This window comes from Gavia stellata, chromosome 6 (genome assembly GCF_030936135.1).
Source record: "Gavia stellata isolate bGavSte3 chromosome 6, bGavSte3.hap2, whole genome shotgun sequence".
NCBI lineage: Eukaryota > Metazoa > Chordata > Aves > Gaviiformes > Gaviidae > Gavia > Gavia stellata.
Genome location: NC_082599.1, coordinates 49080281 through 49104538, shown reverse-complemented (window position 1 = coordinate 49104538; position 24258 = coordinate 49080281). Strand labels below are relative to the sequence as shown.

At 49.5% G+C, this 24258-nt stretch overlaps 1 protein-coding gene across 1 annotated transcript; it reads left to right on the top strand.

Moving 5' to 3' along the window:
* Positions 1-1728: 1728 nt before the first annotated feature.
* TGM4 (transglutaminase 4) lies at positions 1729-23263 on the top strand. The gene is made up of 15 exons (XM_059819078.1): positions 1729-1749; positions 4019-4082; positions 12956-13195; positions 13339-13445; positions 13740-13869; positions 14519-14637; positions 16082-16189; positions 16749-16923; positions 17443-17581; positions 17844-17947; positions 18798-19049; positions 20121-20468; positions 21799-21968; positions 22470-22606; positions 23122-23263. The coding sequence occupies exons 1-15, from the start codon at positions 1729-1731 to the stop codon at positions 23261-23263; spliced, it is 2256 nt and encodes a 751-aa protein (XP_059675061.1).
* The last annotated feature ends 995 nt before the right edge of the window (positions 23264-24258 follow it).

Genomic DNA, 24258 nt, shown 5'->3' with positions numbered 1-24258 from the left:
GTCCCCCAGAAGAGGCCAGGAGCTGTTTGCTCCAAGTCCCCTGCTTCAAGAGAGTCTAACTTGTTGCGTCAGGCAACGGTGTCCCAAGAGGGACAAGGCCTTTGCCTCTTCCCTCGGTGGATTCCTAAGTCTTCCCCTCCAAAGAGAGGAGCTGCCTATGTGGTGGGGAAGAGGGCAGAGTGCTCTGAGTGCCTTTCCTCTGCACCTGGGGAGCTCTTTGGGTAGCAGCACAAATAGAAAGAGTGAGACACATCAGCCACCTGGGAAGCCGGGACTTGACACGGTCCCCCAGCATCCCTCGTAGGTCTGTGGAGATGATAACCAGGAACTATGTATTTATAAATACATCAAGTCTCCTTAGACCTTCGTACATGATGGAGAAATAATGAAGGCTGCAAGCCTGATTTGTTTGCCTTTGTTATTAACTCAGCCCGCTGTAAGCCATGGCCGCCTTTGCGCAAACGACAGAGGACCAGACTCTCTCCTCTCTGGTTAATTTGGCTGTTGCCCCTCCTCCTAACAAACCTTTTGGGAAGTTTTTTAACATGGACTATCTCAAAAACTGTCATTTCTTTGTTACAGTCATTGTTGAAGGTCAAGGTCTAGGAGATATTTGCATATGTGCGGAAAGTGTGGGGAACTTTTTACTTGGTCATCACTTTTAAGGCAGAAGAATGTCAGCTAGGGCTATAAATTCGCTATTGTAAATACTTTGACGTGGGAACGGAAATGGGTTTTCCTCCAATTTCTGCGGGAGGAGAAGATTGCCAAGCAGGGTGCGTTTTTTGACAGAATCCTTCTCTGTGTACACAGGGTTTGGCCCACGTCTGCCAGTGTTGCTTGTCAGCATGGGGCCAGGCTGCAAAGAAGGCTGCAGTCGCCATATGGCAAAGTGGTGAGCTTCTGGTAAATGCTTTGTGTGTGGTCATCCAAAATGCGGCTGGAGGTGATCTCAAAAAGGGGTGCCAGCATTTCCAAATTAAAACACTGTCCAAAGCTCAGTGGCTGAAATTTAATATTTACAGAAATTTTCGACCACAGACACGCAAAAAAGTGATGTGAGACTGATGAGCAAGCTGTGTTTGAAGAGTGAGTGGTTCAAATGTGGTAGACCTTGTAAGGTGGCTGAAGATGATGGCCAACCGTAAGACCTTGTTTACCAGGGCAGAAGGTGGGTTATCCTTATGCGGGAACTACAATAGTGTGCTTGCGTGAACTTTTTGCACGCTTGAGCCAAGGTGTTTTTAGGGAGGAGTCTCGGGCACACATTTCCACTCAAATTCCAGCGAAATACACTTTTGCTTGCACATCTCCTAGGCATTGGCTCTAATCACAGAATCACAGAATCACTAAGGTTGGAAAAGACCTGTAAGATCATCAAGTCCAACTGTCAACCCAACACCACCATGCCCACTAAACCATGTCCCACAATGCCACGTCCTCATGCTCCTTGAACACCTCCAGTGAGGGTGACTCCACCACCTCCCTGGGCAGCCTGGTCCAGTGTTTCAACACTCTCCGTAAAGAAATTTTTCCTAATATCCAGCCTAAACCTCCCATTTGTTGCCCATGCTGCGTGCATTGGTATTCCTGCACCTTCCCCTCATTCTCAAACACAACCGTCATTTTTCAGCATCTTGTTCATCAGATTTTCCTCAAGCAGGGCTATACCATGTCACGCTTTAAACAGTAGAAGCAGCAGGTGCATGGTTAACATCAAGGTTCACAATGTCGCTCATGAAGATTAAAGTAAGTATTCTTGAATGGTGGGAAGCGTTTTGAAAAATCTGTTATATAAACAAGGTCCAAGAGTATTATATTCTAAGGTAAATAATACCTTGTATACCTTTACAAGGAACAAAGCCAAATGAAATTATACTTGCAGTTGATCCTTAAAGCAGAGTTTGACTGATTAGATAAGTAACTATGCATAAAACCTGAGAAATGTCCCTGTTGTCATTGACTAAGGGACCACTGAAACTTGGAAGGTTTGTACAGCATCTCGGCAGGTGCGAAGGCTTTGGCCCACCCCCTGGACATGTGGATGTCATGTGCGGTAGCCTCCTTGGTATGGTGGGATTGACTGACGTCAGGGATCTGTGGTTATTTGTCCTGAAAAGCAACCAAGCCAGCATGCTCCCACTCGTCCCTCTTTGCAGCATCCAGGCCATTGCGCTTCACAGCAGCACGAGATGCTCTCGCCTTGGCGGGCAGCTGGAGTAGCTCCATGCCCACAAGGGTCTCTTCGGAACATTTTCGTGCAGCGCTGGTTGCTGGCAGAGCCGTGCCTGTGAGTTGCCTAACTGGGGAGTGTCCTGAAGGGAACGAGTCATTGCTGGTCTTGCCTGCTCCCATTATCTTTTTCTATGGTGGTATCTCAATTCAAGGGCACTAAACTTTGCATATGGTACAATGCTCCTACATGAGCTTCCTCGTGCAGTGTGTGAGCTGGGTCTCCAGCGCTGGGCAGGACCGGCTCCTTCCTGCAAATCCTACCGGTCTAGGAAGGTTCTCCCTTCCCACCATGTAGTGATTTCAGTCACGCTGCTGGCTGCTGGGGATGCGGCATGGCATAATCTGACCCGTAGTCTGTAGACTGTGTACTTCTGTATGTATATAGACACACACACCCACACAGACAGATGGGAGAAGCTGTCACACCACCCCTGCAGAAAGAAATGTTACTTGAAGACACTGGCATGCAAGTTTCTGTTTTCTCACTTGGACACATGCAACCAAACACATATCTTGTAGGTGGGAAGGTATTCTGTCAGTATTTTCCTTGTTCTCTGAAGCTGTTTTTAATAGATGGATAAACTATTTTATCCCTGATTCAATATTTGTGCTACTGATTTCCTTGCCCTTACCATTTATTTTTCGCAGCCCTCTTTTGCTTTATTTTTCCTCGTACCTTTTCATATTGTTTGCTTTAGGTGTAGTCTGTGGATATGTGTCCACACTGCAATCAGTCAGTGTGGTCATACATGCACACTCGAAGCTAGTTCATGGGTCAGTGGCAGTAGGGTGGATACGGCCCTGGAGTAACTGCACCCACCCCGTTGGACCCTGTCCAAGCACACACTGCGGGCTGCGGGATTGCATGGTGGGGAGGGTCCTTATCCCCATCTTGGGTCTCTTGATAGGGTGGGACAAAGGTGTGAGGAGCGAGTTAGCAGGCTAGGGCCGTTCAGCGTGGAAAAGAGATGCTGGTGGTTTGTAACCGGGGCTGAGAAGACCGTGAGTTGCACGGAGAAAGGAAGCTGGCAGAGCTGTTGGCTGTCGTCTCCTCTACCACGAGGACGGGGGCCGCAAGGGAATCTAGCAAGCAGGAGCTTCAAAGCCAGAGGAGCTTCCTTCTCCTACAGCGTGTCATTCAGCTGAGGAACTCCTGCCCACGGGACGCAGAAAACGCTGGCAGGTTCCTTGGGTTCAAAAAGGAGGCAATTCTATTTTAAAAAAAACTTCTGCCTGGAAGAAGTGACATGATGGAGATCTTTTTTTGGTCATTTCTTGCACAAAATTCTAAATAAGTGTTTTGCTTAGGAGCAGAATTACATTATCCTGAGTCATCTTAGTGCAATACATAATGTACTCTTCTCTGCAGTGGAGCATGCTGTTGCACAGTGTTTCCAGTGCAACAGTTGTACCAGAGCTGAGGGTCAAGCAGTCATAGTACTTGAAATCCCAAGTTCAACCTTTACACATAGTTGTTCCCTATATCTAGACTGATTTTGCAATTTTGCCTCTTCTCAGCCAGTGAAGGATCTTGAAAAATAACCAGAAAAGATACCTTAACATTATAGCATTTTGGTTTGCTGTTAAAGCAGCTCTGTATTTTTCCAAGATGGCCTGGCCTAAAACCTCAATTTCCTTTGATGACCACAGGACTTTTCTTTCAGGGCAGGGAAAGTGCTACAGAAGAGCATTTTGCCTGAGTAGGGATCACAAGGCCATAAGCCTACATTTGGTATACGTGTAGTTGTGGTCTCTGTTTTATCTTTGTCTTTGCCTTCCTCAGGAGCAGACTCCCTGGGTGGTGCTGGGACGGACACAGAGCAAGATGGTTTTCATTCCTTCTGGAGGTAAATGCCCAAAGCTAGTCACCTACATCCCTAACTTTAGGTCCAAAAACCTTCTTTCAAGGTTCAGTGAGAAGGAAACAATGGAATTTCTGTAATGAGTTTATTGGCATCAATCACTTCTCTGGTATTTGCCTGTGAGAAACTCATTACCAGGCAGCTGGAGCCAGACGACTTGGAATCAGTTAAGATCTGGGCTTGGCCATCTTGCATCAACCCCTGACATCCGATTGCCTGCCGTAAGTTGGCTTATGTAAGATTAGAAGAGAATCTGCCTGCTGGGAAGACGGGATGCCCTCGGGGTGTAGCTGACAGGCCATTGTCACGGCCCATGGTTGGTGTACATGAGTGAGAAGTGATCAGATCAACGCTCCTTTCAGAGTAACAGCAGCACAACATGTCAGGGTCATTACGTGGATGAAATGCGTCTCACTACTAGGAGATTCTTAATGACCAAGAGAGAAGCATAACAAAATGGTGAGGGGAAGACCAATGTAGCGCCTCAAATAAGGTCCAGCTCAAAAGAGATGGACCCGGCCCTCAGCTGTTCTCTGTCTGTGCATTTTTTTTCTTTTTATCCCCCCAGCTCTTCTCGTTAGGCTGTGGTTCAGGAAGGACTCAGCACGTACTAGGTGGTACAAGTGGGAGCGGTCCCGCTGTGGTCAGTGGAAGGCACCTTCTTGCCGTGGTGCCCCTCAGGACCCAGACTTGGGCTGTATGTGTGTGTACCTTGGCGGATGCACCGCTCACCCCTTGGCACCTGGGAGCAACTTTGGAGGGCAACTGAAAGGATTAGTTCACCTTTCCAGAGTGCTGAAAAGGGAACCTGTGGTGCTTTTGATCTGTGTTGTGTTTTTAGTGTTACTCTGACTGGACATCTTAAAAAAAAGACAAAACTGAAGCAACGTGAAGCCTTAGATGGTTATAAAAAATGTAGGTCGGTACATTACTATTATAAAAGGCAGCTTCTCCATAACCAGACATGGGGTTGCAAGTGAATAAAACTGTTGAAGCTAAGGATTGGGTTGCACTTCATGTCCTCCCTACTTGGCATCAGTATCTGTGGTCATGTTCTGGAAGTTTTACTTGTTCTTGTCATTTTTGATACACAAAATAAACAAAACCTGAGACAAAGGGCAAGCTTGTAAATAGGGGAGCAGCCACTGGGGAATTCTGATTTTATTTATTTGTGTTGTATTACCTTCTTATGCCAGCTAATAAGGTGACTTATCTTGCAGCAGATAGATGCAGAAAAGGCTGATAGCCACTGCTGTCTGATTTTGCACGCTGGGAAGTGAGTCGCCGAAGTTATCAGTAATAGGCTGGAGATTGCCTGTGAAAAAGATACCATCTCTTGCTTCTGCTAATTAGAAAAGTATACTTCTATGAGATGGATTGAAGTGATTAACTGTTGTAACTGTGGGAAAAAAAATTCAAAAGGGCTGGTATTTTTCATAGCTTCACCAAGGAGGAAGAAAAAAAGCCGTGCTGCTGAACCACAGCCAGCCACTCTGGCCACTCTGGCCAGCAAAGACAAAAGGAGATTTGCCTGTAGGAAGGACAGAGATCACCTGCTGACAACATGAAACGAGCTGAAACCGTGTCTTTGAAAAACATTCCTGCAGTTTAGGTTGAAATCCCTTTTCTCAGACCTTGCCAAGAACTGTCTCGGTGGGTATTACAATTCAATAGCCCTTCCTGGCAGGGCAAGCTCATGTAGGAGCATTGTGCCATATGCCAAGTTTAGTGCCCTTGAGTTGGGATACTACCAGTGCATAGAAAAAGATAATGGGAGCAGGCAAGACCAGCAGCTGCGCAAAGTGAAAGGAGGACTGAAAGCTAGATGCTGTCTACTGGCATAAACCAAAAATTCCTGTAGACGGTGAAAAGGTCAACCCCCTTCCGAGATGAAGTCGATTCATGGCAGAGCAGAACCCAGACCCATCTACACTCTTTCCTTGAACTCTGAGGTTCAAAGTGAGGGTCAGAGGCACGCTGTTGAAATCAGCTTTTGCAAAACCCTATAGGACTGGAAATGTGACTGTCCCTGGTGAACACATGCCCTGCCTTCACCACTGACCCTGCAGCATGCACGTACATAAATTTTTTTCAGGAGAAAAGCGTTACCAACACCAACCCATTCCTGTTTGCAAAAATCTGTAGTTTTTGCTGTAGGACTACTGTGCCAGCACAATTTAAGCTGCCTCCAACCAAGCATGAAATGATGTGTGTGTATATATATGTAACAGGTTGAGACTGGATTAGAAGGCTACTCTCAGTGCCTTGAGATGAAGTGGATTACTCTGTTGCTGCAATTAAGTGGAAACCAGTAATATACATTGTAAGTGTTCAGATTGCGTGTATTACTGATTATGTCATTGTACCGACATTCCACATATGTTTTACTTCATCCCATGCTGGTTCTAAAGAAAAATGTCTTTCACCTTCCAGGAGGAAAGAAATACAGAGTAAAATCAACGCTGAAAGGTAAATTGGGGTTGCATGTTTTTTTCAACAGTGAAATATGTACTTGCCAGCACATTGTCTGGTGCTGAATGGTGAGTGATGCTCTGTCTACTAAGAACATTGGCAGTTCAGATGTTCATACAGATGTCCTGCGAGATTATAGATGTGTACTGAACCCTCGGTACCCTGGGATGCACTAGTCATGCTCTCAAGTAAGGACACAGAACATACACCTGCCAGCAAGCAGGGACATGCCCGAAGGGTGGGATCTGCTAACTCAGCACCCGGTTTGCACCGACATTTCAGCACCAAATGAAGCAGTCCTCCTAAAGTAAATACCTAGCTACCTGAATTGATGGAGAACACTCAGTGCCTTTGAAGGCTTCCACAGGGGGATCTTCTTTAGGGAGATCCTACATTCAGATGTGCCAGCCTTGCAGACTGAATCCTCCCTTGCTGGACCCTGGGCTGCTGCCGTGAAGGGAGGTGTTGGGGGGCTGAGGCTGCTCCTGTGGCTGAGCCGCCTCTTCACTTTTGGGTATTTGGGGACATGTTTGTATCTCTTTCTGGCCACTGTGCCTATGTCACTGTTGGCTTGTGCCGACAGCTTTCCCCTCCGTGGGGTAGACTCATCTCTCCATCTCTGGTCACCCCGAGGACCAGGGTGGCAGTGGGGCACATGGGGTCCAGCCATCTCCTGGGCAGAGACCTTTGGTACAGCTCCCAGCAAAAAGCAGCCAGCAAACGGCTCCTGATCCACCACATTTCTTGCTCCTCCTGGACATGGCCTGTTTCTCCTTTTTCCCACCCAGTGTTTCCACTGGGCTATCTCCTGGGCATCCATCTGACCCCAAAGGGAGGGGGCCAGCACCATGGTCCTTGGGCTTTCCAACCTACATGTGTAAACGCTGGATTTGAGCCCACAGCTTCAAGTATTTCTGTCCCAAACATGGTGATAAGAATCTCATTAACGTCAAAGAAAGTTGCACTGGTCCTAATGGGGAACTCTGTTTTCCTAAGGATTAAATGTTTGCGGGCTACCTTGTAAAGTCAGCCCTCGAGCTGCAGTCCCAGTAACCTGGATATTAGGGCATAGGTGCATTCTTGTTACTCATCTAGCCCGTGTTTGTCAGTGAAGGGTCTGTCCACTTGTCATCTGATTGTGCAAATCCACCTTCCATGTGAGTCGGGATTTAAGTTTCGCTGTTTTTCAGGGTCTGACTATGTGCAGAGGGAGTTGTAGGGTTTTTTTTTTTCATGGGAACTTCCTTTCTCTAAACACCACCCCTTGGCAGTGGACCTGCTGACACCTCAGAGTGAGACACTGATAAAAAGGGCAGCCTGTCTTCCTTCTCCACGCTCAGAAGCAAGTGGCAGAAGCTACTCAGGAGCTTGGAAGCTGCTGGCATCGCAGGCGCCTCGGGTCGAAACGCCGACAAGAACCATGAGCAGTAACGCTGGTGAGTTTTTAATGCTCGATACAATAGCCTGTGCTAGATGTGCAGTTTGGCAGGTCTCCTGCAGGGAGGATGGCAGCTCCAGCGGAGGTGGAGGGTTTCTCACCCCTCTGACTGCTGTGGGTGACACCTTGGGAAAAAGTGTTTCGGTGCCACCACTGCTCACGGGGGATAGGTTTGCTCTGGCTGCGCAAATTCTGGTTTTGACGGATCGGTAAACCAACTGAAAAATGCGAACCACTTTTCATCACTTTTCATCAAACTGTAGACGCCTGGCTCTATCGGTGATAATAGGAAAGAAAGGCAGCTTTTCTAAACTTGTTCTGTGTCATGGTGAAAGGAATTTCTTTCTTTCAGGCTATTTAATCGTGCAGATTGTTGCTCTTTAGTGCTCACTGACAGAAGTTTCAAAATAACTGAAAAGGGGATTTATTTGGACTTAAGCTCCATCCCATGGCCTTCATGCCTGCCCTATTGTCAGAAGATCCTGCACCTACCTAGAAAGGTGCCTGAGTCACTCCGGTAGCAGCTGCTGAACCACCCCGCTGGCCGTGCTCCTGGGGCCAGCCCAACCCCAGGATGCCCAAAACCCCTGGGGTCCGGGGCGTAGCTGAGCAGCTGTGCATGCCGGCTGGGTGGTGTCTGCAGCGGAGCCGGGAGCAGGTCTCCACAGCCATCACGAGGGGAAGAGTGTCCTGATGCTGCTCCGAGCCCCTCCATTTCACACTTCCATACTCTGGGTGTGCATGAGCTGAAATTTTCCAGGGAGTCTCAGACAGCAGCATCTTTGGCATGTGTTCTCATGTCTCTGGGATGCGAGACAGTGTTTGCTGGAGGTTGGGAGAGAATGAGGAATAAATACCGGTGTCCAAATTCTGCTCTCTCTTGCAAAACTACAGTTCTCATCCCACTTCCCTTCTGTCCTTCTGAGCCACCCTTATTCCCACTGAAGCTAGGTATGCTATAAATGCTCTGCTCCATATTACTATTTGCTTTAAACCCCATCACCTCATCCTCATGGAAAAAAGGCCCCAGATCCTTACCAGTGCAAAACCCTCATGTCCCCACTTTTGTTCCAGGTGATCGCTGTGCTCTTGAAGCTCTGAACGTCTTCCCAGGAAGGTAGCACCTGATGGGGCCAGCGGGTTAGTGTAGGAAGGAGTTCTAGAAGGGATAAATCATGGAACTAGGAGATTAAAATAAAAACACTGTCTTGAAGTTTCTTCTAAAAAAAGGAAAAGTTATCGGGCAGGATTTCTGTTTGCTTCTGGCCTGCCCCAGGAGCAAGTGCAGCCAGGGCTGCCTCCTGCAGCTGGAGCCTCTGTCCCATGAGCGGGCACGTTCTCGGTGTGCCCAGCTCTGCTATAAACCATTAATTCCCGTGTTGGCAAACTGCAGCGCCTGCGGGCAGCCGGGCATAGAGTGGTCCGGAGGCAGAGCGGGAAGCCGAAAGCGGCACACGGGGGCTGCCCGGGAGGGCAGGCTATGGCCAAGCCCCCTTGGACGCGACGATGGGAGTGCGGCCGGCTCACTCCGCAGCATTTCTTGGCACGGGACGCTGCACCAGCCAGACCACAGGGTATCACAGGTGTGTTTGCACAGGAGTAAGTGCAGCGTGACTGACGGTCGGTGCTCGCAAGGACAGGTCTTTGGCACCGCGCTCTGCACTGTCAGGGCACGTTCCAAGGCAGCTGTTCTCTGTGGTTTTTCTCTGTGCATCCTCAACATCGGTGATGTCCAGAAACAGGGATGGAAATGCAGTCCCTAAGTTAGGAAACGCTGGAAGGATGGATTCCCCAGGGCCCTTTCCCACAGCCATCCTATGCATTCAGCTCCCACATCCCACCAAAGCCCTTTCCCATCACCAGGTCTGTTTTCTTGTAGCTTCTCAGCCCGGCACCAGGGTTTCCATAAGGAACAAGGTCAAGCAGTTTTGGTGGCTGGAGATTTGTTAATGCGGAGGAAGACTCACTTCCCCTTCGTCCTTTTCGAGAGGGTTAAGCAATTTCAGCTGAATTTTTTTTACATATACACACATACACACACCCAGTTGCGCAAGACATCAGCCCGAGGTTGGCATTTGGCAGGCAGCAAGCAAACAAAAAGCACTTATAAATGAAATCAGGTAACGAAAGGTGATGGTCAATTTGAAGTCTATTTGCTGTACTACCGATAACTGTTATGTAATTAAGATAAATGCGGTTTATGTAGTTACTAAGAAGAAATACACGGAGGTAGTAATCTGGTGGGCATCCATGGGCAATCAGTCCAGTTTACTCAAGGCTTCAGTCGCTGCCCGGCGCAGGTCGCAGTGGGAAGCGTGCCCCTGATTTCAGCCTGCCCTGGATCCAGCCCTGCCTGCGGCATCTCTCATGCCACAGCAGCTACTAGCAGATTTTAGCCTCTTCGACATCAGGGTTGGCTCTTGTCAATACTCAAGTTAGCACGGTTGCCTGGTACCATGCGAATCTGTCAAAACATTTTGTGAACTAATCCCTTCAACCATTATGCCTTTGATTTGCTAATTTCAAAGTTACCATAAGCAATTTTAAATTCCTGACTCTCCCATACCTTCATCTGAATCACTCATGAGCGAAGTACTTTTGAGGTATTGTTACTCCCTACTGTTTACACAGAATTTATCCTTTAAGGATATTTAATGGGCAGGTACAAGACAGGTTAGAAACTTCCAAATAAATATAGCTGGGCCACGTTCTGGCATGCTCCGGCTTTTCCTGTCACACCTGGGCAGCCTGCCAAAGCCTGACGCAGTGACCCCCAAATCCCCATCTTTATTGGAAGCTGAGGGCTTTCTCTTTGCTCAAGCTTTGCTCAAAGGCTTCAGTCTTTGCTGAAGCGTAGTTAGTGGTGGGTTGTGCCTCTCGGAGCCTGCTCCTGCGCTGCAGCCCCGAGCCCTTTTCGCAGACCTGCTCCCATCCAGGGTTGTAGGAGGGGAGAGCAGCCCGGGAGACAGTGATTTTAAATGCTGTGTCTTATGAAATCAACTGCAGCGTTGGGAATGAATGGGAGCGGGGCACCTGGCAGGGACTCCCACTGGAGTCCAAAGCTGTGCTGAAGTCAAACAGCAAAAGCACCAGTTTGCATGAAGGGGGGCAAAGTGCTGCGCCCCATGTTTAGCATCCCCCCAGATGGGCAGCATCTCTGCAGCACAGCTGGCTCCCGGCCCCAGACCTTCCTTTGGTACCTGGGTTGTAGGAGAAACCAAGTCCTTGGGGAAAACAAAATAACCCTTGCCAAGTTTCACATATGCAGACTTCCGTAAGAGGTTCACTAATGACACTTGTGATATTATTTGGGGCTGATTTTTGAGAGGAAAAAGCAAAGAATCAGCTTCAGAGTCCTGAAGAGTCCCATTTCCCGGGCTCACGGCATCCCAGAGACACTGGGGATCTCAGCAATTGAGGGGAGCCGAATTTCAGCACATTAGGTTCACTTCCAGCTTGACTGTGTATGCTACGTTTTATAAGGAGCAATTAAAGTAACTGTTAATTATTATTTGATAACATTAAAGATGTGTCCAATGCTAATATAAGGCTAAACTTTGACCAGAGATAAATATCCTGAGATAAAATCCCAACACTGAGGTTTAATTTTTAAGCTGCCCTGTGCTAGCTGGGGACCACCTGGGAGCATCACCTCTGAATGTGCCTTAGCAAGCAATGCTTTCTTCACCTGTCCGTATTACTACTACTACTACTACTACTACTACTGCTACTACTACTACTACTACTACTTCTTCTGCTACTACTACAACTGCTACTACTACAACTGCTACTATTACTACTAGTGCTGTTGTTTAATACCTGCAATAACAAAGAAACATTTGTAATACTCAAGGAGCTGATGCACCATGCGCTCAGCAAGGCACAGGCATGCAGCAAACAGGAGTTGTTGTCACAGCCTTGGCTTTGACAAGAGGCCACCAGCAAAGCAGCTGAGCAGATGGGGGCAAGGAGGAGAGGGCTCAGAGACATGGCAGGACCATGGGTGCTGCCCACGGGGATGCTGCAGTGGTCAGGACCTTTGGTGGGCTCCCATGCGAGATGCTCAGGGGACCGGAGCGGCCCCGCAGCAGCTGTGGGGATGGGATGCGGATGCGCTGTCCCCACTCCACTTTTGCAGAAGCAAGACTTTTGCAGAAGCAAGACTTTCAGTATGGCAACAAAACTTGCAGTCATCCCATATTCCTGACCCACGGCGGGCTGCGGAGCTGGCTCATGGCTGCTGGCCCCCCAGCCAGCTGGCAGCGTGCAAGGGCAGGCAGTGGGCCAGCAGACATGGATTTCCAAACCAGTGAGATCCCATTCACAGCCTTTCGGCTGCTGAGGAAGCATCCCCAAGGGCGCACGATGGGCAGCTGCCATGCGCGCGAGTGCTGGGATGCCGGCTGGATGCCTGGCTGCTGGCAGGGGCAGAAATCTTCACGCCACGTCTCCCACTGCTGGTATCTCCCTCAAGCTGCTCATTCCCCACGCACCCAGGGCCACCTCAGAGGTCAAACATCCCTCAGACTCCCTGGGTGGCGAGGGAGGGAGGCAGAGGCACGCCGCAGCATCCCGGGGCCAAATAGTCAGAGGGCAAGGCAGGTGCTCGTCCCTGCTCTGGGTGGATTGCTGCAGCATGCTCACCACAACCAGCCTCTGTAACCCATCCCAGCAATGTGGCTCTCTACATACCTCTAGATACATATACTAAGTATTTATATTATTATATTGTAATATATTATATTATTAATATATTTTATACATTGTATTATACAATATGCTATGATACTAGACTTTTTTATATATGTGTGTGTGTGTGTGTGTGTGTATAAACTGTTGTACTGTCCATTGGCTTTGGCAATCCTTGGTGTGATTCCTTGTGCTAGACCACTGGACACTTAGAAGTTTTGGTGACTCCATTAAGAAGAAGAAAACTGTCTTTACTGAGCAATTTACCATCAACCCCCTCTTCTTTTTTCTTTCTCCCTCTTTGCTAACGGCTTTCCAGGGACCGATCTGAAGGTCACTGGGATTGACTTTCTCAAGAGCCAGAACTCCCACCTGCACCACACGGATGCGTACAACATCAAGAACCTGGTGGTGCGTCGCGGGCAGGCCTTTCAGCTCCAGCTCAAGCTCAGCAGGGAGCTGAAGGCTGCTGACAAGCTGGCGCTGCGTTTCGGCATCGGTAAGCGGGTCCCCCCTCCACGGCTGTCAGGCACAACGGGAGAGCCCCATCAGCCTCTGGTTGCCTGTTCCTGGCACCCGGCACTGTGTGGTCGTTGTAGACCCGTGCAACCCTCCCTCATCTTGTGTTGGGTTCGTTTCCAGGCGAAAAGCCAATGAAAATCAGGGGGACACTGATGTCACTGAAACCAAGGCAGGGGCAGGACCTCAGCGGGTGGCAAATCTCCATCGTCAAGAGCAGCGGCAAAGAGGTAGAACCCGCGGGCCGTGCTCCCACACGGGGCAGTGGTGGAAGGCAGCACTGGGAGTCCGTTGGGAGCGGCAGAACAAATCCTCATACCCCTGTCCTGCTTTCCCTTAGCCCTGTAATTTAGGTGGTCAGCCGCTTTGCCCTGTTTAATTCATTGCTCCCCCACTGCACACGCAGGATGCACCCCACCCCTCTTCCCCCACACGCATCCCCACGGCCATGGTGCGGTACTTGTGCCGTGCCTCTGGCCACGGTGGCGGGTCCGTCATGCCGTCTCTCCATGTCGCCTCCCCAGTGCCTGCTGTCTGTCACCAGCTCGCCCAGCGCCCCGGTGGGAAAATACACCCTGAACGTGAAGACCGGGACTAACATTTACAATCCTGAAAACAACGCTGTCTACCTTTTGTTCAACCCTTGGTGTGAAGGTGAGTGGTCCCGCAACCAGGAGGGGTAATTACTCCTCCCAAGGATTGTCCCTGGGGGAGCTTCTCCTATTTTTCCTCCTCTCTTTCCCACATATGTTGCTTTTTTTCCCCAAAACACCACAAGCAGCATCCTCACGCAACCAGCAAGAAGCTGGGCAATAGCGATGAGCCAGGTCCTCGCTGGGGAAGGCCCAGTGCCGGGTTAAGGCGCATCTCTTCGTCACCTCTGTTTGCACCTCTGTGTCACCCCTCGCTGCTTCCCCAGGCCACTGCAAAGGTTAACTGAGATGACTGGGTTGGTTTAAAATCCAGATTAAAAAAAATAACCAGACAAAAAACCCGTGTGTTGTTGGTTGGCATCAGTCCCACAGTTCTCTCTGCTGTCTACCTAGTCCACTGAAGTGGTTGTTCAGAAAGAAGCATTTCACTAAAAGCAGACAGTGGTCATATAGCAACAGACCTAAAGGAGTAAAATAAAGCTTAGTCTTACAGGAAATTCTTCCAAGATAGGAAAAAAATGTGAGTGCTGCATGGTCGTAATTTGGAGTGGATGTTGCAGATCTCCAGCTCCCTCAGTTTAGCTTTCCAAGGAAAACTATGTATAGTGTGTGTGCAAACCACCTAACATCTGAGGGGTTTTTTGTTCCAGCTGATGTTGTCTTCCTGGCTGATGAGGCACAGAGAAAGGAGTATGTGCTCAACGATACAGGCTACATCTATGTTGGGTCCGCGTACAACATATACAATAGACCCTGGAATTTCGGGCAGGTAAAACACAGCTGTCTTGTCAGCATTATTACCCTTATCCGTTCTTTCCCCTTTAGGCATTCCTTTCAATGAATCAGACCTAAAAACAGTTTAAGCTCGTGAGTAGCTCAGAGCGCTTGAATAATCCTGCCAGCTTCACTGGGAGGGCTCACCTGCTTTGAGTAATCTGTGTACTTAAGTGTTTTCCCCAGCCACAGCTTTAGAACGGGGTTTAATGGCATGTTTATAATCAGATCACAAGACCCCTGGCAAAGGACATGGAAACTGGGGATGGAGCATTTCTGGTTGAAGAGATTCCCATAAGGAGTCCTCCCTGCTCTCATGCAACAGAGCAGCTGTTGGTCACCAGCCTGTGAGCCACGGAGAGGGCTGACGGGGGAAAAACCCATCTGGTTATTTAGCTATTGCATCACGATCGGAAAATATAGGGGAAAAGCACTGGCAGAGGTTGTCACCATTCAAGTGGTGCCTTCACCGACTGCGAGGCGAACTGTTGGGTGCAGGACACAATCAGGCCGCCCTCTCAGGAAGGGTGTTCCCCCACGCTGCCTCGGAGATAATTCCAGTGGAGTGGAACGACAAACTTGCTCAGGCTAGAGATAAGAGGTGGATGCCAGAGCAGGTTTATTTGCACCTTGTAGAAAGGAGACTGACACCCAAAAGGAGCATCCTGCACTCTATCCAGACAGACTTCTCCACCAAAATATTTTGGAATAATTTTGTTTGCTTGTTTGTTTTCTTTTTTGGTTTTAGTTTGTTTTATAAGTCTGCCATTTCAAGCTGCAAGATATAGATAGCACAGCAGAAGTTCTCATGCTGATGCCTTTTTCACAGAGGGGCCAAAGGGCATTTTCCATAGGGCTGTTCCTATCCTAATATTTATTCTGCCATTAAGCAAAGAGAATTGATACTGACACTCTGCCAAGCTTTGTTGAATCGGATGTTTGACATCTCTGTGAATTGGACCTCAGGGAGCTTTATCAGGAGTTGCTAATTAGGAATCTTTTACTGTAATAATCTGCATTTATGTACCTTTTTTTTTTCCCCAGGGTTCATTTAGTACCTATGTCAATAGATTTGAGTATCTGTAGCACTCTTAAATTTTCATTACTCTTGTGAGTAATTTGCAGGGCTGCAGGGAGGTGACGTAGGTGACTTAGGACTACTCACAGAAGTAAAGATTGCTGTGTCAGGTTCCAACTGTGTTTGCAAGACACGTGAGACAGGCTTTTGTCTTCCAAGGTGGGTTTTTGTTTAAGCCCTTCTTTGGAAAGAACAGCTTTGGGAAACCCCATAGACTTGAGAATTCAGTATCATAAGGAAGTTTAGAAGTTAGGACTAGTCAGACAGTTTCCTCCAAGTACTTAGACAGACTTTGTAGGGATTGAGCAAATTCTGTTTTAGAGCGACGTGTAAAAATGTCTCCACTTTCCCCCCAAAACAGTTTGAGGAATTCGTCTTGGACGCCTGCATGTATCTGCTGGACAAAAGTGAACTCAGGCTGAGCAATAGAAGGGATCCTGTGTCTGTGTCCAGAGCCATGTCTGCTTTGGTATGCCTCTCTCGGAGAAGTGCTTTGCTGCTCCAGCTTTCCCTCCTCCTTCTTACTTGCTCTTCTTTCACTGGGGCGTTAAAACCATTTCAGGATGCATCTGAAATGGGCTCCTTTGGGAAACTGCAAGGAAAGAGCCAGAGGCATTTTGGGTGGAGGGAAGAGGCGAGCATAATACAGCATCTCCCCATCTCCAAAGCTTGCAGCTGCCCCGATGTTTGTCCTTCCTCAGCAGCTGCCTTGGCAGGGCCAACACAAGGGTTGTGTTTCGGGGGGGAACTGCCCCTCTGTGGTGGGAGCCTTCGTGGAGACCTGGGGTTTAAGATACAAGATGCAGAGTGCATTTCAGCTGCCCCGAGCAGCAGTGCCACCTCCCTCTAGATATCCAGGTGGAGGGTTTCCAACCAGGGGAGCCCCCAGGCAGCACCAGCAGCCTCGCTGGGTGCCACAGGGCTGTGGAGCATCCGGGAAGGCACAGGGTGGGCAGAGACACCGGGGTTTAAGCCTCATTCAGCCTCATCCCCATATTTTTCTCCTTTGCACGTGTGTGTGGCCACAGGTTAATGCCAATGATGACAACGGTGTCCTGCTGGGGAACTGGTCAGGAAATTACAACAATGGGACTTCCCCTATGGATTGGATCGGGAGCGTCTCAATTTTGCAGCAGTATTACAAAACAAAGAAGCCAGTCGCTTATGGTCAATGTTGGGTCTTCGCAGGAGTCCTCACTACAGGTAAACAGTGAACTGCCTCCCTTCTCTGATATCCTCATTACCGTGCTAGTAAGCCAAATTACCGTGCCTCTGAGCACCAGAGGTGGCAGGGTCTGTCATGGAAGGAGAGGCTGAGGGAGCCGGGACTGCTCAGCCTGGAGAAGAGAAGGCTCAGGGGGTCGTACCCATGTGTATAAATACCTGACAGGAAGGAGTGGGGCAAACAGAGCCAGGCTCTTCTCGGTGGTGCCTGCCCAGTGTCAGGGCCAGGGGTGATGGGCACAACCTGAAACACGGGAGGTTCTGGCTGAAGATGGGAAAAAAGCTTTTTTCACTGTGAGGGTGACGGGGCACTGGCACAGGTTGACCAGAGAGGTTGTGCAGTCTCCATCTTTGGAGATAATCAAAAGCTGTCTGGACAGAGTCTTGGGCACCTGCTGCAGGGGACCCTGGGTGGGCAGAGGGGTCGGACGAGACGATCCCCAGAGGCGCCCACCAACCTGAGTGATTTTGTCTGTGTTTTGTCTGTCTGCGCCGCAGTCATGCGCTGCTTGGGGATCCCATCCCGCTGCGTGAGTAACTTCAACTCGGCCCACGATACAGAGGAGAACCTGAGAGTTGACGTTTACCTGAATGAATTTGGAGAAAAGCTGGACTGGATGTCCCTCGACTCCATCTGGTACTGCCAAGGGGGGGGCTAACACTTCCTACCCCCCGTGCCGCCCTACAGCATCATGTTTTCCAGCCCCAACAGCCTTTCCTTTGAGAATTTCCCTACTGCTTTGGGTTTGTTGCCCTGGGGAGAGAGAAGACCTGGGATTTCACAGGGTTACATGCAAATCCCCATTAAACCTGCCCTTACTTAAGCATTAAGAGAGGAGATCATGACTCTTCTGGCTGTAACAGCTCACGTCTTTTCTTTCCAACTCAAATGCACGCAGGAATTTCCACGTGTGGAACGACGTCTGGATGAAGCGGAAGGACCTGCCCTCAGGGTTTGATGGCTGGCAGGCAATCGATTCAACCCCTCAGGAGCAAAGTCAAGGTAGGATTTGCCTAGAAAGGCTCTTCTGCAACTCCCGAGGGAGGCAGGGACATTTCATCTGAAAACCATGGTCCCCAGTCAGGAAAGCACGTACCCCCCCCATGCACATCTTCACACACTTGGGCAGCGACATCCTAAAGCCGGAGGTCTCACTCCTGCTGTCTCAGCCCAGGATGGAAGGAATGGCGTTTCTTGGCAGGCAGAAAACCAACCTGTCAGACGCTGTGGAGACACGAATGTCATTTCAGATGTTAGAGTGCACAGCTGGAAATCAGAGCTAATTTCTCTTTCCACCATCCTCTGATTTCCTTGGTGAAGTTGAAGACTCAAAGCAGTCTGTAGTAAGAGGTGCCACAGCTTTCCCCAGTAAAGATGCTTTCTGTAGAGCTTTCCTGAGGAAGCCATGAGTCCATTTATTGATAAATGAGAGGATTGACTGCCAAAATCGGTGACTACCCTCCCTGCACAAATGCAGGGAATTTGGAGGCAGGGAAGACAACGTTAATCCTCAAGGCTGTGCAGGAAATGGGGTATTGCCAGGAGATCAAACACAGGTGGCTGGACTCAGTTGACTCCACCACTGAGGCATGACTCTCAAACCTTAAAATTATTTAAGTGAGGGGAAACACATAAAAGCCTTACCAGACTTTAGTCATCTATAAAAAAAGCCCAAACAGCTATGGAATAAATGGGAGCTTCTGGAGTTCATCACTGAGTTGGAGGAATATTTACTACTAAGAGTCAATTACCATGGCCACAGATTCCTGCCTGGGTGGATCTGAGGGTGGAACAAATATTGGAGGCTCTGCTCATATTTGGAAAAGCAAATGGTGTTGAATGTGCTTTCTAGGTATTTTCCAGTGTGGTCCATGCCCGCTGAAGGCTGTCCGAGACGGGGATGTGTATTTGCCCTTCGACAGCAAGTTTGTGTATGCGGAAGTGAATGCTGACAAAGTCTACTGGATGGTCAAGAAGGTGAACGGCAAGGATAAATACATCAGGATTAGCACGGAGACACGAGGCGTTGGAGTGAACATAAGCACAAAAGCCGTGGGGCAGGACAAGCGGGAAGACATCACCGCGCAGTACAAGTTCCCTGAAGGTGACAGCCCCCATCCTCTAAAGTAGTGCCAAAGAGGAGACCCCTGGCCGTGTAGGTCACCCCACAACGCGTGTTTTCTCCAGGAGAAAACCACAGGGGTAGCTGCAGTGACAAACCCCATGTAAGGCCTGGAGACGTGGGGGAGGCAGCACTGTTCCCGGGCATCTTCATGCATCTTCATGCCCACAGTATCACCTATAGGCAGCACTTTAGGGACAGGTGCGAGCAAGCTTGCAGGCAGCGAAAGAAATGGGCTGAATGACCAACGTAATGGTTGGACTCACCGTTGCTTCATTTCTTCATTCTTCTTTTTCTCTTTCCATTCCCCAGCCCATACTGGAAACAAAAAAACCACCCCACATTCCCTCCCCACAGTTCTCAGTTCCAGCTGTGTTGTGCTAGACTGTTAAACCCTTCCCAATGAGGAGTGGGAAAATCTTAGGCTGGAAAATTTAACAGCATCCCTCTTCTAAAAGTGTCTTCTTTAGGAAATTCTTCCAGTCCAAAATGCTACATTTAGAATCATAGAATCATTTAGGTTGGAAAAGACCTTTAAGATCGAGTCCAACCATTAACCTAACACTGCCAAGTCCACCATTAAACCATGTCCCTAAGCGCCTCATCCACACATCTTTTCAATACCTCCAGGGATGGTGACTCCAGCACTTACCTGGGCAGCCTGTTCCAATGCTTGACAACCCTTTCGGTGAAGAAATTTTCCTAATAGCCAATCTAAACCTCCCCTGGCACAACTTGAGGCCATTTAGCTTGTTACTTGGGAGAAGAGACAGACACCCAACTCGCTACAACCTCCTTTCAAGTAGTTGTAGAGAGTGATAAGGTCCCATGAGCCTCCTTTTCTCTAAACAACGCTGGTTCCCTCAGCTGCTCCTCATAAGACTTGTTCTCAGTTAGATCCACTGGTAGTGTAAACGAAGAGGGTCTCCTGAGCAGAGGCTGGAGGTGCCCTGACATCCTCTCTGCTCAGCAGCAGAAGGATAAATAAAGGCAAGGTGGCTCTGGGTGAGTAGACTGAGATACAGCTATCACCCACCGTTTTTCTTCATCCAGGCTCTGAAGAGGAAAGGAAGGCCATGCAGAAAGCTTCCACCTTCATACGCCCTTCAGGAATATTACCTCGTGCACACTTTGCTTCAGCTATGCCCATGGATGCCATGGGTTCCCAGCCTGAGGTCCTGCGTGAGAAGGTCTCCAAGACTGGGCTCCAGCTTGAGATAACCCATAAAGCAGCTTTGTATCCTGGCAATCCCCTTGAACTGGCCATTACAGTGAAGACCTCTACACCTGGGAGCTGGACCATCAATCTTGCCGGCTCCTGCCAGCTGCAGTCCTATACTGGGAAAGTTGAGGCCAGCCTTGGATATGTCAAGGAGACCATCAAGCTTGAAGGCAAATCTGGTAAGCATGGAATGCTTGCTGTGTTCTATGGGCTATTTACTGTGGCTGGTTCATAATAGCTCCGCTATAGGTCAGCACATGCCTCTGTACGGCACGAAGAGCAGAAATTGCTTGCCTGCTACCTACCTCTCGTTACTGCATTTGGGAGTCTCAGTTATAGACTGGGATCCCACCGTAGCAGGGACCAAAACGTGAAGGCCCTGTCCCTGCTGCAGCTTCAACAAGATGGTTAGAACTACATCAGTGTGGGGGGACAGACGTTTTCACAGTGCGAGCAAGGTGTGCTGGAGCATCTCCCTCCTGCCCTCACCCTGTAAGCATCAAAGATGCCACCGCAGGCTTCGTGTGCGTCCATGTGGGTCAGATCCCTCACAGGATCTAGACGGCTGGAAATTTCAGCTTTTTTTTGCTCTTGTACTTGCCACTCTACTGTTGATCAGCTGGTGGTGATGCTGGTGAGTGTTATTTTCTGAATTCTTTGCCCAAGCAAATTTCAACCTCACGGCTGCCTGCCTGGCTGATCCCAAGAGCTGTTTGCTGCTCATTGCGTATCTTTGAGCGACCTGGGTTGCATTTCTGATCCCCAGCAATGTGACTGAAATTTGCTAAACAAGAGACTAAAGAGTGATGAATAATTAACGTCACTTGCTCATTCCAAGCATGAGTCACTCCCGCAAAAAAAAATCTTTGCTGCTGGTGATTGCTGAGTGTTTTCACACATACACTGTGGCTGTCAAAATGCAGCAGGGTAGGACACAATGGTAGCTACATACATTTAGAGATAAGGACAGGCTTTTTTTTTTTTTTTTTTAATTCCCAGAAGCCAGGAAGCCTTGCGGCTAAAGCAATGTTCAGGCTCCAGCGCTGCTGACTCCGGGACTTTTCCAAGCCACTGGAAGTTTGTCCCGGCAATTAAAGATAAAATCTGAAGTGAATGGAAAGCCACTAATTTTATAGCAAGCAGTGCCTCAGAGAAACCCCAGGGGACACGGGCTTAGATGTACCCAACCTCACGCTCCTCCGCCTCCTCCTGAGTGCTGGGGCAGCCGGGGACGAGGGCTGCCGAGATGCTGGATGTGAGCCCAAGCCAGTGCTTGGCTTGGCGGGCAGATGGTGTGGGATCAGCCGCCCTTCCCATGGGCTGCGTGTGCCGGGTACCACTTGCCCAGCTGGGGCTTCTCCCCGAGGGGCCCTGGGTCAGGCCAAAATCAGGATGGTCTCAGCAAATAAGCCTCATCCCACACCCCAGGGCACCAGCCACCAGAGCTGACTTTGCCACCTGATTCCTGGGCGTGTGATGAAGCACCGAGTTCTGTTTTCTCTCCTCCAGAGATGCAGGTCCCTCTGAAAATCGCAGCCGATGCGTACATGAAGACGCTGGCCTCGGTGGAAGACGAGGTGCTTGTCCACATCACCGCCATTGCCGAGGTCCAGGGGACGGATGACAAACTCACCAAGGAGACGACGATGAACTTTGAGTATCCCCCCATCACAGTCCAGGTGAGGCAGCCACCAGCCCGGCTCCTCGGGGATGAGGGTTAAAGCCCTGCTTACGGTAACGCCAAGGTGGTGTTAGCATTCCCAGGGGGATCTCCCAAACAGCTGCCTCCTGGGATGCTCAGTCCTCGGCGTTTTATTTGGCAGTTTGACCTTTATTTGAGGGTTGAAAGCAGCCATGAAATGAAGATTTTATTGCCCCATCTAAAATGGGCAGGCAGGGGCTGCTGGAGGGAAGGGGATGGAAGAGAGCAATTTGTACAGGGCCCATCTCCGACCCCTCAGCTCTACCTCCTGAAGGAAAAACGTGTTGCGAAACCAGAGAGAAGTACTGGGAAAACAGGTGGCGGGGCAGAGCACACGGTGCCGCGGAGGGTGGGAAGGGTGTGAGGGGGTTGTTCCCCACTATGCTGGTGGTGAGGAGCAAACCTGCAGCAGCTCCGGTATCTTTGTTACCCCTCTGATCCCCGGTATTTGGGTTTGTTTCTCTCTTTCCTCTGCCAGATGCCAGAAACAGCCAAACTGAACAAGGAGTTTGCCTGTGCCTTCATCTTCAAGAACAAGCTGAACATGCCCCTGGACAACTGCAAGCTGCTGGTGGAGGGCTTGGGCATATTTAAGATGTCAGAGTTTCATGAGGGGTAAGGAGATGAGCCCAGTACGAAATGAGCATGGCAGGACTCTGCTTTGTTTCTTCTTTTTTTAATTTCCCTTGAAGAAGCGGTTAGGGGATTTGGAGTAACAGGGCCCTTTGCAAGCTACGTTTGCAACCACACCACATTTGGGCACGGTCCATGCGGCAGAAAGACCCACGAAAAGTTGGCGTGCTCAGGGCACGCGGGCACGACAGGGGCTCTCCCCCCGCTCCTGCTGTCATGCCGGGTGCTGCCCGGCCAGTGTGAACACAGCTGCTTTCTTCAGAGCTGAATTTAGTGTTTCAGCAGTACAGGGAAGTCTGGGGAAGGTCCCCGGGATCGCCGGGACCACCAGCCAGCACCGCTGTGCCGAGCCCCACTTGCTGCACGTTGGTCACAGGAGAAGGGAAACACCCACCCTAAGCACACGCAGCGGCTATTTCTTTAAGTGAAACAATTGAAAAGCGGCAAATAAGAACCATAACTCATGCTGGGACTATTTGTTTTTTCTTTCTCCTTAGGGATGTAAAGCCTGGTAGGATCATTAAGTCTGAAATAATATGCACTCCAACAAGACTAGGAGAGAAGAAAATAGTAGCCAAGCTGACCTCAACCCAGGTCAAAGGGATCTCTGTGGAGAAGGCCATCACTGTCACCGAATAGGATCAGTGCCTCAGCGTGGTGTAAACAGTGGCCTCACTAAACACGTAGCACCGCTGCGTGTCTCGGGCCCTTCTTGCCTCCTTGATTGCCGGATAGTAATCTCGAAGTAAAGAGCAAAAATCCCATTAAGCTAAGGGAATTAAACTGACTTAAAGGACACAGTTTTGTTGATTGCAGTTAATTGTGATTCAATAAAAGTTGTTAAAATCAGCTGCGTGATTGGGTTGTATGGTATCACCGGGTTGGGATGGCTCTGAGCCCATGGGGTGACGTTCCCACTTCAGGCCCGGGATCGGAGCTCACAAAGGCGCCGGCTTTGGCTGGCGGTGGGTGTGAGCCTGGGAGGTGTTTTGCAGCTGCTTGGCGATCCAGGCTGGCAGGGCTGCAGTCCTACATAGGAGGCCACTCACGGACCTCACTGCACCAGCACCACAGGCTGCTGTGCAGCTCAAGAAATGTTTTAAACAAATCCCTCCTGGGCAATTCCCTCTCCCTCCCAGTTAGTCAGCTGGGGAATGTACTGGCATGCACCTTTTTTTGTCTTTAGATAACAGGAAGAGCAAACCTGGCACAGTCTCCCCAAACATCATTTTTCATACATCTTCCTTTCCTCCCACCCAATTTCTCTCGGGAGTTTTCAGGCATTTTGGAAAGAAGTACCATCTCCAGCACCATTACCAGTGCTTCCCTGGAAATGTATAACCTCTATCCTTCTTCCACCCTGAACACTGCTGGATTACATGTTGGACCTTGATGGTGATGCACATCTGGAGCTCTTCCAGCCATAGTCACATCAAAGGATGCAAACAGCTGTGCACAGCTGGAGCCCACCCAGCCCTGCTGCTGAGCTGCACACCCCAGCACCTCCCAAGCCCACCAGTGGCAAGGGACGGCTCTGCTCCGCAGCATCGCCGCAACGTGACCAGCAGCAGTCAGGCGCTGGGGTTTCCAGCATTTCTGCGAGGAAAAAGGAGATTGAGCCACACAGTAGTGTA